General features: G+C 37.6%; 1 protein-coding gene across 3 annotated transcripts in view; it reads left to right on the top strand.

Annotated features, from left to right (window-relative positions):
• CNTNAP5 (contactin associated protein family member 5) overlaps positions 1-13,759 on the top strand; it is an 884,141-nt gene that overhangs the window by 821,874 nt on the left and 48,508 nt on the right. For all 3 annotated transcript variants that reach the window (XM_066280702.1, XM_066280703.1, XM_066280701.1), the window contains 2 exons: positions 3,305-3,435; positions 11,455-11,542. In XM_066280702.1, coding sequence (XP_066136799.1) covers positions 3,305-3,435; positions 11,455-11,542 — 219 coding nt within the window. The remainder of the gene's footprint in view (positions 1-3,304; positions 3,436-11,454; positions 11,543-13,759) is intronic.

Here is a 13,759-nt window from a genome sequence, read left to right as displayed (position 1 = left end):
ATTTATTTCTAGGCCTTTTACTATTATTGATTCAATTATAAATGTGATTGTTTTCTTAGTTTTTCTTATTAATAGTTCATTATTTTTGTATAGAAAACAACAAAATTCTGAATATTACTTTTGCATCCTTCAGCTTTATTCAATTATTTTTTAAATTTTACATAGAAAATTAACTTTAACAGGTTGACATTGATCGATTAAGAGTATATAGGTTTCAGTAAACATTTCTATAGCACTTGAACTGTTGATTATGTTGTATACTCATCACCCAAAGTCAGATAATTTTCTGTCACCTTATATTTATTCCTCTTTACACACCTTTCCCCACTCTATTCAATTATTGGTTCTAATAATTTTGCTGGGCTTTTTAGGATTTTCTCTATAAAGTGTTATGTCATCTGCAAATAGCAAGAATTTTACTTCTTTGTTTCCTATTTGGATTTTTAAATTTATTTTTCTTGTCTGAGTGCCTTGGCTATGACTTCCAATACTATGTTGGATAATTGTGGTAAGAGTGAACATTCTTACTGTGTTCCTGAGCTTCGATAAAAAAGGTTATAACTTTTTGCCTGACCTGTGGTGGTGCAGTGGATAAAGCATCGACCTGGAATGCTGAGGTCACTGGTTCAAAACCCCGGGCTTGCCTGGTTAAGGCACATATGGGAGTTGATGCTTTCTGCTCCTCCCCCTTCTCTCTCTCCTCTCTCTCTAAAAATGAATAAATTAAAAAATTAAAAAAAAAAGGTTATAACTTTTTCCCATTGACTATTATGTTAGCTATAGATTTGTCATGTGCGGCCTTTTGTATGTTGAGGCATATCCTTCCTATATTCACTTTGTTGAGTATTTTTATTATAAAAAGAATGTAGAATTTTGGTGAATACCTTTTCTGTATCTATTGAGATGACTTATCTGTTTATATGACAGATCACATAGATTAATTTTTGGACTTTAAAGCATTTGTAATTCCTGGAATCATTTTTACTTAATCATAATGCATACTGTCTTTGTTGTGTTGCTGTATCTGAGTGGCTAATATTTTGTTGAGGATTTTGCTTTCATCTTTATGAGGGATACTGTCCTAAAATTTTTTATTTTAGTAGTTTCTTTGCCTAGTGTGGTATCAAGGTAACATTGGCCTCATGAGTTTTGGAGCTTTTGCTCTTCTTCTTTTTTTTTTTGAATGACATTAGGAAGCTATCAGTTAATCATTTTTTTACTTATTTAGTTAAATTCACCTATGAAGCCATCTGTTTCTGGATTTTCTTTTGTTGTTGTTTGTTTGTTTTGATTACTGACTCATTTTTATTTTTCTAGCAATCAATCTATTTCAGCGTTTCTGTTTCTTCCTGATTCAGTCTTAGAAAATTACATATTTCTCAGACACTATTTCTTCTTGTACTATTTGTTGATGTATACTGTGCATAGTATTCTCTTACAATATTTTGTATTTCTGTTTTGTAGGGTATTACTTCTCCTCTTTCACTTCTGATTTTATTTGGGAAGATTTTGTCTTTTAATTTCTTAAATAATGCAGACTACCGACTTACTTGTTTATTTATTTTTTCAAAAAATATCTCTTAGTTTTGTTGATCTTTAATTATTTATTTTTTGGTCTCCATTTTATTTGTTTCTGTTCTGATCATTCTTTTCCTTCTATTCACTGGGAATTGTTTGGTGTTTATTTTCTAGAAGGTATAAGTGTTTAGATTATTTAATTGAGATTTTGCTTGTTTATTGATGTAGTCCTGTAGCACTATGAATTTCCCTTTTATAACTACTTTTGCTGTATCCCAAAGATTTGGTATCATTGAATTTCCATACTCATTTTTCTTATGATATTTTTTATTTCTTCTTTGAATACTTTATTAACCCATTGATTGTTTAGTAACATGTTGTTAGGCCTTCAGGTGTCTGTAATATATTGTATATATAATATGTAATATATGTCTGTAATATATTAAAATATAGTAATATATTTTTTGTTTTTTTTTTTACCATTGATAATGAAGAAAATGCTTGACATAATTTCAATATTCAAAAAGGATTGTGGCTTGTTTTCTGTGTGGTCTAGTCTTGAAAAATGTGTAATATAATAATTTGGGGTATAGTGTTTTGTAGATATTTGTTAAGTATATTTTCTCTAATCTATTAATAAGGCCACTGTTTTCTTGCTGATATTATCTGTATGATCTATCATTGATTTGAGTGGGGTTTTAAAATATTTTATTATTGTGTTACTGTCAATCTCTCCCTTTATCCCTGTTAATATTTGATTTACATATTTATTTCTCTGGTTGAGGTGTTTTAGGCATAAATTGGGATGTTAAGCATAATTCAGAATTTTTAACAGCTAACATAAATGGTTGTGAGGCAGTGTTAAAAAAATATGTATAAAATAGAAGTGATTACTTAAATGGACAGATATATGCAGAATATGAATGTGTGTATAAATAAACCAAAGTATTAGATGGGATAATACCTCAAATTCCCTCAAAGAATATAATACGTATTACCATAACTCACACATAATTATCACATGCTGATTTAGTTTATTTGGTTACATTAAATATAAAATTTTCCAGCTTCTTAGAATTTGAAGCCAGGGTCACTCTGCTTAACATCTGCACTTCTGCACAACCCCCACCCCCAAATAAACTCCTGTCAACAATAAATATGCTACTAAGTAGAGTTATTAATAATTATTTAATTATAAAATAACCATAAGTATTAATATTTTGAAATTTCTGATGGTCAGAACCAAAAGGAAATAACAAAACAGGAAAACAAGGATTGACTGTAAGGAGCTTCTTCTTTTGGCTGACTGAGCTAATGTCCTCATAACTCAAAATAATTTTCTTCTAATTTGTCTTAGGTTATTTCACATTATATATATTCTGAAATTTTATGTAAGCAGTTAATGAGAAAAAGAGTTATCAGATACAGTAATAATTAAAAAAAAGACTTATCTTACAAAAGTTTTCACAATTCAATTACAAAATAGACTTGTGGGTTTTTTATTTTATAAACCAGCATTTTAGTTTCTGATAACACCCTCTTCTTACACACACACACACACACTTTAATTTTTCAGTTATACTTGTGGATTTTTACGGACCTAAATGCTATTATAATAGCATATCTTTTAAAAATTTAAATGATGAAAGAATTAAAAATAGATCCCTTTAATTTAATTTAAAATTAAAATTTAATTGAGTAGTAATAATTAAAATACAATCTGATCATACTTTTGCATTTTTCGGGTCTTGTTTTTAATTCTAATTTCTGACATTTATTTTTCAAGGAAGCTTACAAGTTCACTACCAGCTGAGCAAGGAAGAAACCCATGTGTTCACCATTGAGGTAGAGAACTTTGCCAATAGAAGAATTCACCACCTGAAGATTAACCGAGAGGGAAGAGAGTTTACCATTCAGGTATCTTATTTTCCTCTTTTCATTCAGCCAAATATGCTTTGGATGCTCAGTTACACTTTTCTGAGCTTCTACCCAAACCAAGTGTGGAGCTAAGTTCTAGGGATAGATAAAAACCATGTTTTACCCCAACCTTTGAAAAAATTAAATAGTGGTTCTCAAAGTGCTACCCTCTTTGCACCAGCATCAGCATCACCTGGGACCTTTCCAGAAATGCAAATTCTTGGGTCTCACAATAGATCTACTTAATCAGAAACTTCTTCACCAGGGAGTCAGCAGGTGACTCTTACGGCTTCTTAAGCTTATAAACCCTGAACTATAATATAATGGGAAGGCATATGGGTGAAAAGGAACACACAAGCAATTGGTAAGAACTACGACAGAAGAGTGTCTCGGTGCAATCGGAGCATGGATGAGGGCACTGGCCATCAGTACTCAATTTCTAGGTGAACTTAGAAGTAAACTGAGTCTTGAAAGTGATTAAAAATTGGCTAGGTAGGGAAGATAAAGCCATGTGCTTTCTCTACCTAGACAGGGGATCCATGTGAGTATTGGCAAGGCTATCCAAAAGAGGACAGTGTGTATGGCAGGCACTCTATAAACTTTCAATGTACAATGTTTTATATAAAGTACAGGCAGCAGATAATGGCAGATCACAATAAACAATTGGCAAAGTCCACATCATTTTCTTTTAGAATCATCACCTGAAGTTAGCTCTTAAATCTCCCCAGCAGTCACCCCTTATTTTTTTAATGCCTACACTTTTCTGATCTCCTAGGTGATCATTTTTAGCCTACTCATATCCCCTTATCCCACCAACAATCTTGACTACATATTTACTTTTAGCAAATGACTATTTTTTTTTACTTTCTTGTGAAAGAATTTAGCATTCAGAAGAGAATATCCACATAGTCTCACTACCACATGTACCCAGCTACCTGTGTCTGTCTTTATTGTATTCTTCCGAAGTGAGAAGTAGGGGTAGACAGATATGCTCCTGTGTGTGCCTGACCAGGATCCATCTGGCATGCCCAACAGGGGGTGATGCAACTGGAGCCATCCTCAACACCCAGGCCAATATTGCTCTAATAAAGCCTTGGCTGAAGGAGGGGAAGAGAGAGATAAAGAGAAAGGAGAGGGGAAAGGGTGGAGAAGAAGATGGGCACTTCTCCTGTGTGCCCTGTCCAGGAATCAAACCCAGGACTTCCACATGCCAGCCCTATGCTCTACCGCTGAGCCAACTGACCAGGACCATTATTATTATTTTTAATTCATGTGTTGACATAGTTTTAAGTGTCTCACTCAATATAACACCCTCTACACACTGCATTGTGCCCCCATGCCCCATGCAAAGTCTCATCCCAGCCATATTTCTTCCTCTTTGCCTCCTTTTCCCCTACCTCCACCTGCCGTTTCCCTCTGGCTATTGGAGCCCTGTTGTCTGTCTATATGTGTTATGTAGATATGATGTTGGCTATTCCTTTTACTCTTTTTTTCATCCTGTCTCCTCTTCCTGTTTCTCTCAGACAGCTGTCAATCTGTTTCCTGTGACTCTGTCTCTTTTCTATGCTAAGTAGCATATTACTCAATAATAAATGGGTTAACAATGAGATAAAGGAAGAAATTAAAATTTTCCTTGAGACAAATGAAAATGAACTCACAACAACACAAAATCTATGGGACACAGTGAAAGCAACCCCGAGAGGGAAGTAAGCATCTGTGTCTTTGTACTCTCACTCTGTCCTGTTGAATGTACAGAGTGAGCAGCCTAGCTGAGGCCTGACCCACAGCATGTGGGTCAGATCTCATACCCTACTCAAAAGCACTACTTCAAATTATCCCTTCCCCTCTCTTCCAGCTCTATTGGATAGCTTCCCAAAGCATAAAACATGCAAATATTATATGAAAAACAACAAACTAAGAATTCCTCTTGGGCAGAAAAGCAAAACTTTTATCCTCTTATCTGATTTTATATACTGCACCATTTTCTCTTTTTAATGAATTGCTCAAAGCCATGGAGATGTTTACATACTTTGTCTCTGATATTTCCCTTCCTTTTTCTTAAACTCACACCAATGATTTTGCTACTGCAGAATATTTCTCAGGACACAATGGCTTTATCTTGCAAACTCCAATGGTCTTTTTCTTCACTTGTCTTCTCATTGGCATTTGATACAGTGATAGCTGTCTGATTTGGGACATATTTCTATTAGGCTTGTGGGACATTTCTCTCACTTGTTTCTTCTGTCTCTAATTTCTTTTGTTGATCTCCTTCTAACTTTTAAATACTAACTATTGGAACCTTCCAAACTACATCTTCAGATATCTTTTTTATCAGAACTTAGCCTGTGGCTAATTTCACTCTCTCTGATTATTTATTTATTTATTTATATTAATGTTAGAGAGAGGAAGGGAGAAAGAGAAAGAGAAAAACATTGATTTGTTGTTTCACTTATTTATGCATTCATGGGTTGATTCTTTTATGTACCCTGCCTGAGGATCGAACCCACAACCTTGGCATGTCATGATGATGCTATAACCATGATGATAGCTATTTGGCCAGGGCCTTACTCTCATACCTGTAAATATCATGTATATGCTACTGAATAAACCACAAATGTATATCTAACACCAGTCTTCTCCCTGAATTTCAGATCTGTATATTCAGTTGCCTCCTTGACATATCTATGTGGATGTCTCTTAAACATCTACTAGACATCATTAGACATCTTGAATGTAACCTACTAAAACTGAGTTCCTAAGAATTTTCCTCCAAATACCCCTCACCCTCTATTATTTTTCATACCTCAGTTAATGCCAACTCCACTTCTGCAGTTGCTCAGTGTTAAAATTGTAGTTTCATCTCTGAAACTTCTTGTTTTCTCACATGGAGCATCCTGTTGATGAACACTTTCTCTTCTGGTCCAAGCCACCCTCATCCTACCTATTGTGTCACTGAAGCTTATTCTCAACACAGCAGTCAGAGTGAGTTTACCAAAAACGTTAGTCATATTGTGGTACTCTTCTCTCCAAAGCCAAAGACCTTGCAGTGGTCAAAGAGGATTTCCATGACCCAGCATGCTTGCTCCCTTCTCACTGTAGCCTCTATGATATCATCTGTCACATTCCCTCTGTAACTCCATACTTCCCACTCTGACCTCCTTTTATTTCCCAAGTCCATAAAAAGTCTCTGCCCTTGTAAGGTAATGGGTTTGCAAATACGGACTATGAGAGAAATTTAAATTGACTCTTGGTTTTTCTGATTGGGTGGAAGTTCATGATTAATTGTCAAATATATAATTCAAATAACAATTCCTGAATGAATATAATTTAAGGTGCTTACCACTAGCATTTATTCTTGAAATAAGAGGAAAAATATTAGGAGAAAATCTGGGTTGATGCCAGATTGAAGTAGGAAAGGGATAGAATGATGAGTTCTGTTTTGAATATGTTTTGACTGAGATCCTTAGGGCAGTGATCCCCAACCCTCAGGCCATGGACCAGTACCGATCCGTGGGCCATTTGGTACCAATCCACAGAGAAAGAATAAATAACTTACATTATTTCTGTTTTAATTTATATTTAAGTCTGAGCGATGTTTTATTTTTAAAAAATGACCAGATTCCTTCTGTTACTTCCGTCTAAGACTTACTCTTGACGTTTGTCTGGGTCACATGATACATTTATCTGCCCCACCCTAAAGGCTGGTCCGTGAAAATATTTTCTGACATTAAACCGGCCCGTGGCCCAAAAAAGGTTGGGGACCACTGTCTTAGGGGACAGCTGGGATGCATTCTGGTGCAAGTTTGTATCTGACTCCTTTTTCTTTCTTTTTGAATTTCCTATCTTCTTTTCCACAAATAAAAGACACAAACAGGGCAGTGAGAAAATGATAAAAGATATTTCATTTTCTTATTCCTCTTAAGGAATTTCCACCAATCAATTAATAGGCAATGATTAGCACGTAGTGGCTGAGGACATACTATTTCCAAAGTGCTGCTGGGAGCAGAGAACTGAAGGCAGCCTGACCAAGTGGTGGCGCAGTGGACAGAGCATCAGACTGGGATGTGGAGAACCCAGGTTTGAAACCCCGAGGTTGCCGGCTTGAGTGCAGGCTCACCAGCTTGGGTGCCGGGTCACTGGCTTGAGCGTGGGATCATAGACATGACACCATGGTCGCTGGCTTGAGCCCAGGGTCGCTGGCTTGAAGCAAGATCACTGGTTTGAGCCCAGGGTCACTGGCTTGAGCCCAAGGTCACTCACTCTGCTGGAGTCCCCTGGTCAAGGTACATATGAGAAATCAATGAACAACTCAAGAAGCTGCAATGAAGAATTGATGCTTCTCATCTCTCTCCCTTCCTGTCTGTCTGTCCCTATCTGTCCCTCTCTCTGTCTCTCTGTCTCTGTCACACACGAAAGAAAAAGCATTTGAAAAAAATAACTAGAAATAGAAACATTTTCCCTTCTTAAAATCAGTTTATGAATCCAGTAAACACTTGTCTCTTTGACACTCCCTGCCCCCCCCATTTTTCCACCCTTCCTGCCAACTTAGAACAAACTGTTCAGTTAAAGCAGAAAAGGGCAGGGTACTGTACTTCCGCATCCCCCAGGCCTGTGAGGCAAAGTCTCAAGCAGTATTTGGAACCTGTTAGAGAGAGAAGGCAGGCAACTGTCACGGATTCTCCCATATCCCCAGACCTGGAGTTGTTCGTCCCCCTCATCTCTCTTCTTTCTAATGATAAGAAGGAGTCCTTGCTCGGGAAGGTGAACTTCAATACCTCTATTTAAAATGCTGTGACATTAAAGAGATTTAGCCAGTTTGAAAATGCCAGCAGAACAACAAGCTATACAAAAGGAGGTGTCAGGCAAGTTGTTAATTACTTCCTTTGAAAGAAAAATGAAGCTCTGGTGTCAAGAGAGTCATCCAAAGAGTGATACAGACCTGTGTGTGACTACATGCTCCACCCCTCATGCTATGTGATCTTGGACCATTTACTCACCTTTGGAGTTTTAGTATACTTACCTGTTAAAAACAAACAGACAAACAAAACAACAACAACAACAAAACAAGGTGTGGGCATGGTACAAATGAAACTGAGCTCGGTCAATTCTCGTAAAGATCATATGAAGAAACATAGTTATGGAACCAAGCTGGAGGCCAGATATCTGGGGTTTGCTCAGAAATAGATTCTTCCATTTTCTTCTTTTTCTTATCTTAGTTGATGACTTGGTCCCAGATTCTGAGATCATTCTATCTTCTACGCCAGAGTACAGACTTCAGCATCCAAAAAGCCTAAAGGCTAATGATGCTTGACTTTTTACCACCTCACCAGTTGTAATTAAGAATAAAATAAAATACAAAACCCATAAAGTAAACTAAGAAAGTCTAACACAATGATTCATTTCCCACCGAATACATCAATGACGGCCAATCCATGACATAAACATAGAAGACCTAAGAATAAATTTTTGTGGTAACACCACCCCCTTTTCATGGCTTTGTGTTGTTCATTTGATAAGTTTTTCAATTGGGAACTCAGCACCTGAACCTATACTAGTGTTCAGGTGTCCTCGTCCCATGTTAGGACTGGACCGTCTCCCAACTATCCATAGTCCACCAATAGCCTCAAGTCTTTTTTGAGGTATCCTACCTTCCTCTCCAAACCTCTACAAGTACTCATTTATCCGAAAACCTCTGTAATTGCCATTTACTTCCTTCTCCCTCTCAATAGTCATCTGATTAAAGTGCTGAAGACCAGGTAAATTCACAAAGCATAACAGTAGGATAGGAATGACTCATGTACTTGAACAATTAGCTCTTTCATATGTGACCTTTGAGCGTGGGCCTGTCAATGTTCAGGGGATCATTTCAACAGGAAGCTGACACTGTGGAGCCTGGGGAGGAGGTGCAGGGAAATCTCAGCTCAAACTTCAGGTCTTAGAATTCTTCTACTGCTTTCCCCTCAGCAGAAATCCTCCTCCCTTTATCTACCTCCCCAACCTGTACCACAAAGTACTAGGGAGGCTCTCTTTCCCCTGCTGGAAAGGGCAGTTCTGGAGAATAGGTGAGGCAAGTGAGAGCTCTCAGCATGGGACAAAAACTCTTTCAGGGCCATCTGATTTTGTGGGTGCTAAATAAACTGGGGATGAGGACCTCCAGGGCAGCCAGAAGCATTCCTGGTATGACAGACTTTGTCTTTACAGCCAACAAGATAGAAAAGAAATTGATGCAGACAGTTTATTTGATTACTCAGCAAACCTGTGTTAAGAACTATTTTGCCAGTTTTTGTTGTAGGCCCTTTAGAAAATATGTTGATAAGCCATCCATATTCTCAAAAAGCTAGTAGTTTAGTGGGGGAGGAGGGAGAGAAGACTGGATCCTTATGATGCAGCATAATGCAAGCTTAGAGTAGAAAAGGCACCTTGAGTCAGAGGTGAGGGTCAATTAATCTAAGCAAGGTAACAAGAAAAGCATCCTGGAGGGGGTGTGCTCTGGGAGCACTTAGAACAGTGTCTGGCACACCAAAGGTACTCAGACATTTGTTGAATTAATTTTGTAGCAATTCAGAAATGGAAATGCACAGGATCATCTCAAAGTTGCTCAAATGTCTGGAGAGTTATGGATGGTAAAGCATAGTGCATGGGGATGGGGCAGACAATGGGCCACCACTTTGTGACACTGTGTGGCCTCTGCAAAGTTGTTCATTTCTGAGTGATATCAGTTTCACAGTCTGTGATACACAGATATCACTGCTTATTTTATAATATTCTAGAGAAGAATACACTTTGAAGGATGCTTTAGTATTGGGTCTCCTATAACAGATATTGAAGAAATAACTAATAATATTACAGTCTTAATGTCATAAGTGAAAAGTAATAAAGCATATAGTCCCAGACCACAAGTCACAGCCGGTGACTACTCTCACAGCAGAAACTGCTGCGTGACAAATAGATATGCAGGGAAAGTCTTGGCTGTGGGAGTTGGGAGAAACAGTTATTAGTCCTGATCAGCCCCTCCCCAAGGGAAGCCAGGTCAGGCATCAGCTAAGGTGGTCTTAGGTCCCTCTTCTTACAGGTGAACTTTGAGATAATGAGGACCCTTTCCAGGGAAAACATCATATAAATATTCAGAGTGAAGTCTAATAGAAACTGGTACAGTTTAACTAGGCTGAAAAAAAGAAAAGTAAAATGGATGGGGAGAATACTGCATTGAAAAGAGGAGGAGGATAACAAAGAGATGGAACTGGAATTAGCAGCAGGTAAGCAAGGAGGGGTTGCTAAAAATGATTCTAGCAATAGAGTCCAGAAGAATCCCAGTAATGATTTACATCTGCAAGATGGAGTTCATGCTGAGGGCAACTATCCAGCTAGCCTCTCCTCCCCAGGGTTCAACTTTTGTCCAGCTGAGATAGGTGCTCAAGGAAATCCCCTAGTGTACATTACCTGAATGAGACAAGGTCAGAATTAATGGAACAAAGGGCACAGTGGTGGCTCTAATGACAAAATGGAGAGATGGAGGAAGAAAAGGGAAATGAGTACCTGCTTTCCTCTTAATATTGATCCTACCCAGCAGGTTCCTAGATCTTCTTTTATTATTTATTGATTGATTTTAGAAAGAGAAATACTGATCTGCTGTTCCACTTGTTCATGCCTTCATTGGTTGATTCTTGTATGCACCCTGACTAGGCAGCCAACTGCAACACTCTAACTGAGCTACCCAGCCAGGGCAGCACGTTTCTAGTTTCAAAGATTTTATTTGTTTGTTGCAGCAAATAATTTGGTAAGTGGATAAATACCTGTAAACACTACAGAATTTCCCAGGGAGAAGACTTGTGTGTGAAAGCCAAGGGGAAGGAAAGGGTATTTTATGTTCATTAGTGGAGAGTTAGCGAGGCATTTCTCACATCTCCAGGGGTAAGCCTCCAAGAGGGTCAGCTGTATGCTGCAGCTGTGCTCAGAGGGGTGGGTGTTCATGCCCCTGGGTGCGGATTTCCTGATGCGGTTGTTTCTGTTTCTCTGCAGATGGATGAGCAGCTCCGGCTCAGTTATAACTTCTCCCCAGAAGTGGAGTTCAGGGCTGTAAGGTCACTCACCTTGGGCAAAGTCACAGGTTTGTACTCTAGTCCACACCTTTCCAGGTGGACTATAAATTAATGAATAAAGAAATATTTTTTTTCAGGGTATTAAGTGACTCAAATCAGAAGTTTCTTGCTCCCATAATATCCAAGATCTAGAACTAAGATTTCTCATGGGAGAAGCTAAAACATGTGTGTGGTGAGGTTTGGAACTGGCATTTACATCTACATTATAGAAGCTTAAATAAGGTAAATTAACAAAGAAATTAAGAAAATTTTAAAATTAATTTCTAATTAAAAAATTTAAGGCTTACTTAATTTTTCACTTAAAAATAGTTAATTTTTACCTAAAGATATTAAGGATTTGAAAACCCAAATTATTGGATTGCTCAAATTCTTAATCTCTTTACTAATTGACCAACAATTAAAAGCTGATTGAAATCTCACACTATAATAGATTTTCTTCTTTTTCTGCTAGAAGTTCTGTAATTTTTTATTTTATATTTAATTAAAATATTGCCCTGGCCGGTTGGCTCAGTGGTAGAGCGTCGGCCTGGCGTGCAGAAGTCCCGGGTTCGATTCCCGGCCAGGGCACACAGGAGAAGCGCCCATCTGCTTCTCCACCCCTCCCCCTCTCCCTCCTCTCTGTGGAGCCGAGGCTCCATTGGAGCAAAGATGGCCTGGGCGCTGGGGATGGCTCCTTGGCCTCTGCCCCAGGCGCTAGAGTGGCTCTGATCGCAACAGAGCGACGCCCCGGAGGGGCAGAGCATCGCCCCCTGGTGGGCAGAGCGTAGCCCCTGGTGGGCGTGCAGGGTGGATCCCAGTTGGGCACATGCGGGAGTCTGTCTGACTGTCTCTCCCTGTTAACAGCTTCAGAAAAATACCAAAAAAAAAACAACCCCAAACAAATAAAATATTTATTAAGTGCAGGAAAGATTTGAACTTTCTCAATAAATTTAACAATATTTTTACTTTTTTTAACTTTAATTTTTCTTTGTTCTCAAATCTACTTTGTTATTAACATAGCAATTCAGCTTCACTGTAGTATTTACTCAGTGTATTTTTTCTCATACATTTTCTTTCAATATTTATTTTTCTAAGTTTTGTATATGCTCTTATGGAAAGCATAAAGTTGATTTTTATAATTTATCCATTCTGAACATCTCTTTTATAAATCGGCAAAAGTAAGTTCCTTTACACTTCTGAATTATTTTTTAAGGTTAAATATTTTTCTGCTTCCATGTTTTCTATTGGTTCAACTTTTCCTGTGATTCCATCTTGCTGTTCCTCAATCTCTCAATCACAATACTTTGCAGGAAAAAAATGACTAGGGCATTTTAAGTAGGGATGAATTTAAGATGGGAAATGAGTTGCTTACAAAATGTGACAGCACTTATGGTGTAGATTCTTGTTAGTCTTTCAGAATGACTCCCCAAGGAGTTTTGAACTGATTAATGGGGAGCTGTCCCCAATGAGGACATGCCTGATGCTTGCCTGAAGTCCAGAGGCCACTGCAATCCTAGTACTGCATGTCAATTCGCGTCTGATTTTCAAAGCTTAATGTGCATCCAGAAACCTAGCAGCAGTCAGGTCTAAAAGTGTCCATTTAGTTTTCAAAATGGCAGTTGAATGAGTTGATCAAGTGATCAACTTCAAGGTTAAATTTTATGTTTATTTCTTTTCCATTACCTCTCTATTGTAAATAATATTGCAATGAACATAGGGATGCATATTATCTGTTTAAATTAATGTTTTGGATTTCTTCAGATAACTACCTGGAAATGGAATTGATGGATCATAAGATAGTTGTATTTTTAAATTTTTGAGGAATCTCTATAAAGTCTTCATAGTGGCTGCATGAATTTGTAATCCTTCCAACAGTGCGTGAGGGGTTCCTTTTCTCTACACCCTCACCTATACTTGTTTGTTGTTTTATTGATAAGAGCCTTTCTAACAGGTGTGAGGTAATATCTCATTGTGGCTTTAATTTGCATTTCTCTGATGATTAGTGATTGAGCATATTTCTATGTCTATTGGTCATCTCTGTGTGTGTGTGGATTTAAAGAAATGTCTTTTTGGTTCCTCTGCTCATTTTTTAGTTGAATTATTTGTTTAGGTGTTAAGTTGGATTTTGGGCAATGCTGATTTCATAAAATGAGCTTTGGAACCTTCCTTGCTGTTGAATTTTTTTGGCATAGTTTCAAGATAGGTGTTAATGCATTATATATATATATATATATATATATATATAT

Source organism: Saccopteryx bilineata, chromosome 5, assembly GCF_036850765.1.
Source record: "Saccopteryx bilineata isolate mSacBil1 chromosome 5, mSacBil1_pri_phased_curated, whole genome shotgun sequence".
Taxonomy (NCBI): domain Eukaryota; kingdom Metazoa; phylum Chordata; class Mammalia; order Chiroptera; family Emballonuridae; genus Saccopteryx; species Saccopteryx bilineata.
The sequence above is the reverse complement of the archived record's forward strand: the minus strand, read 5'-3'. Positions and strand labels throughout refer to the sequence as shown.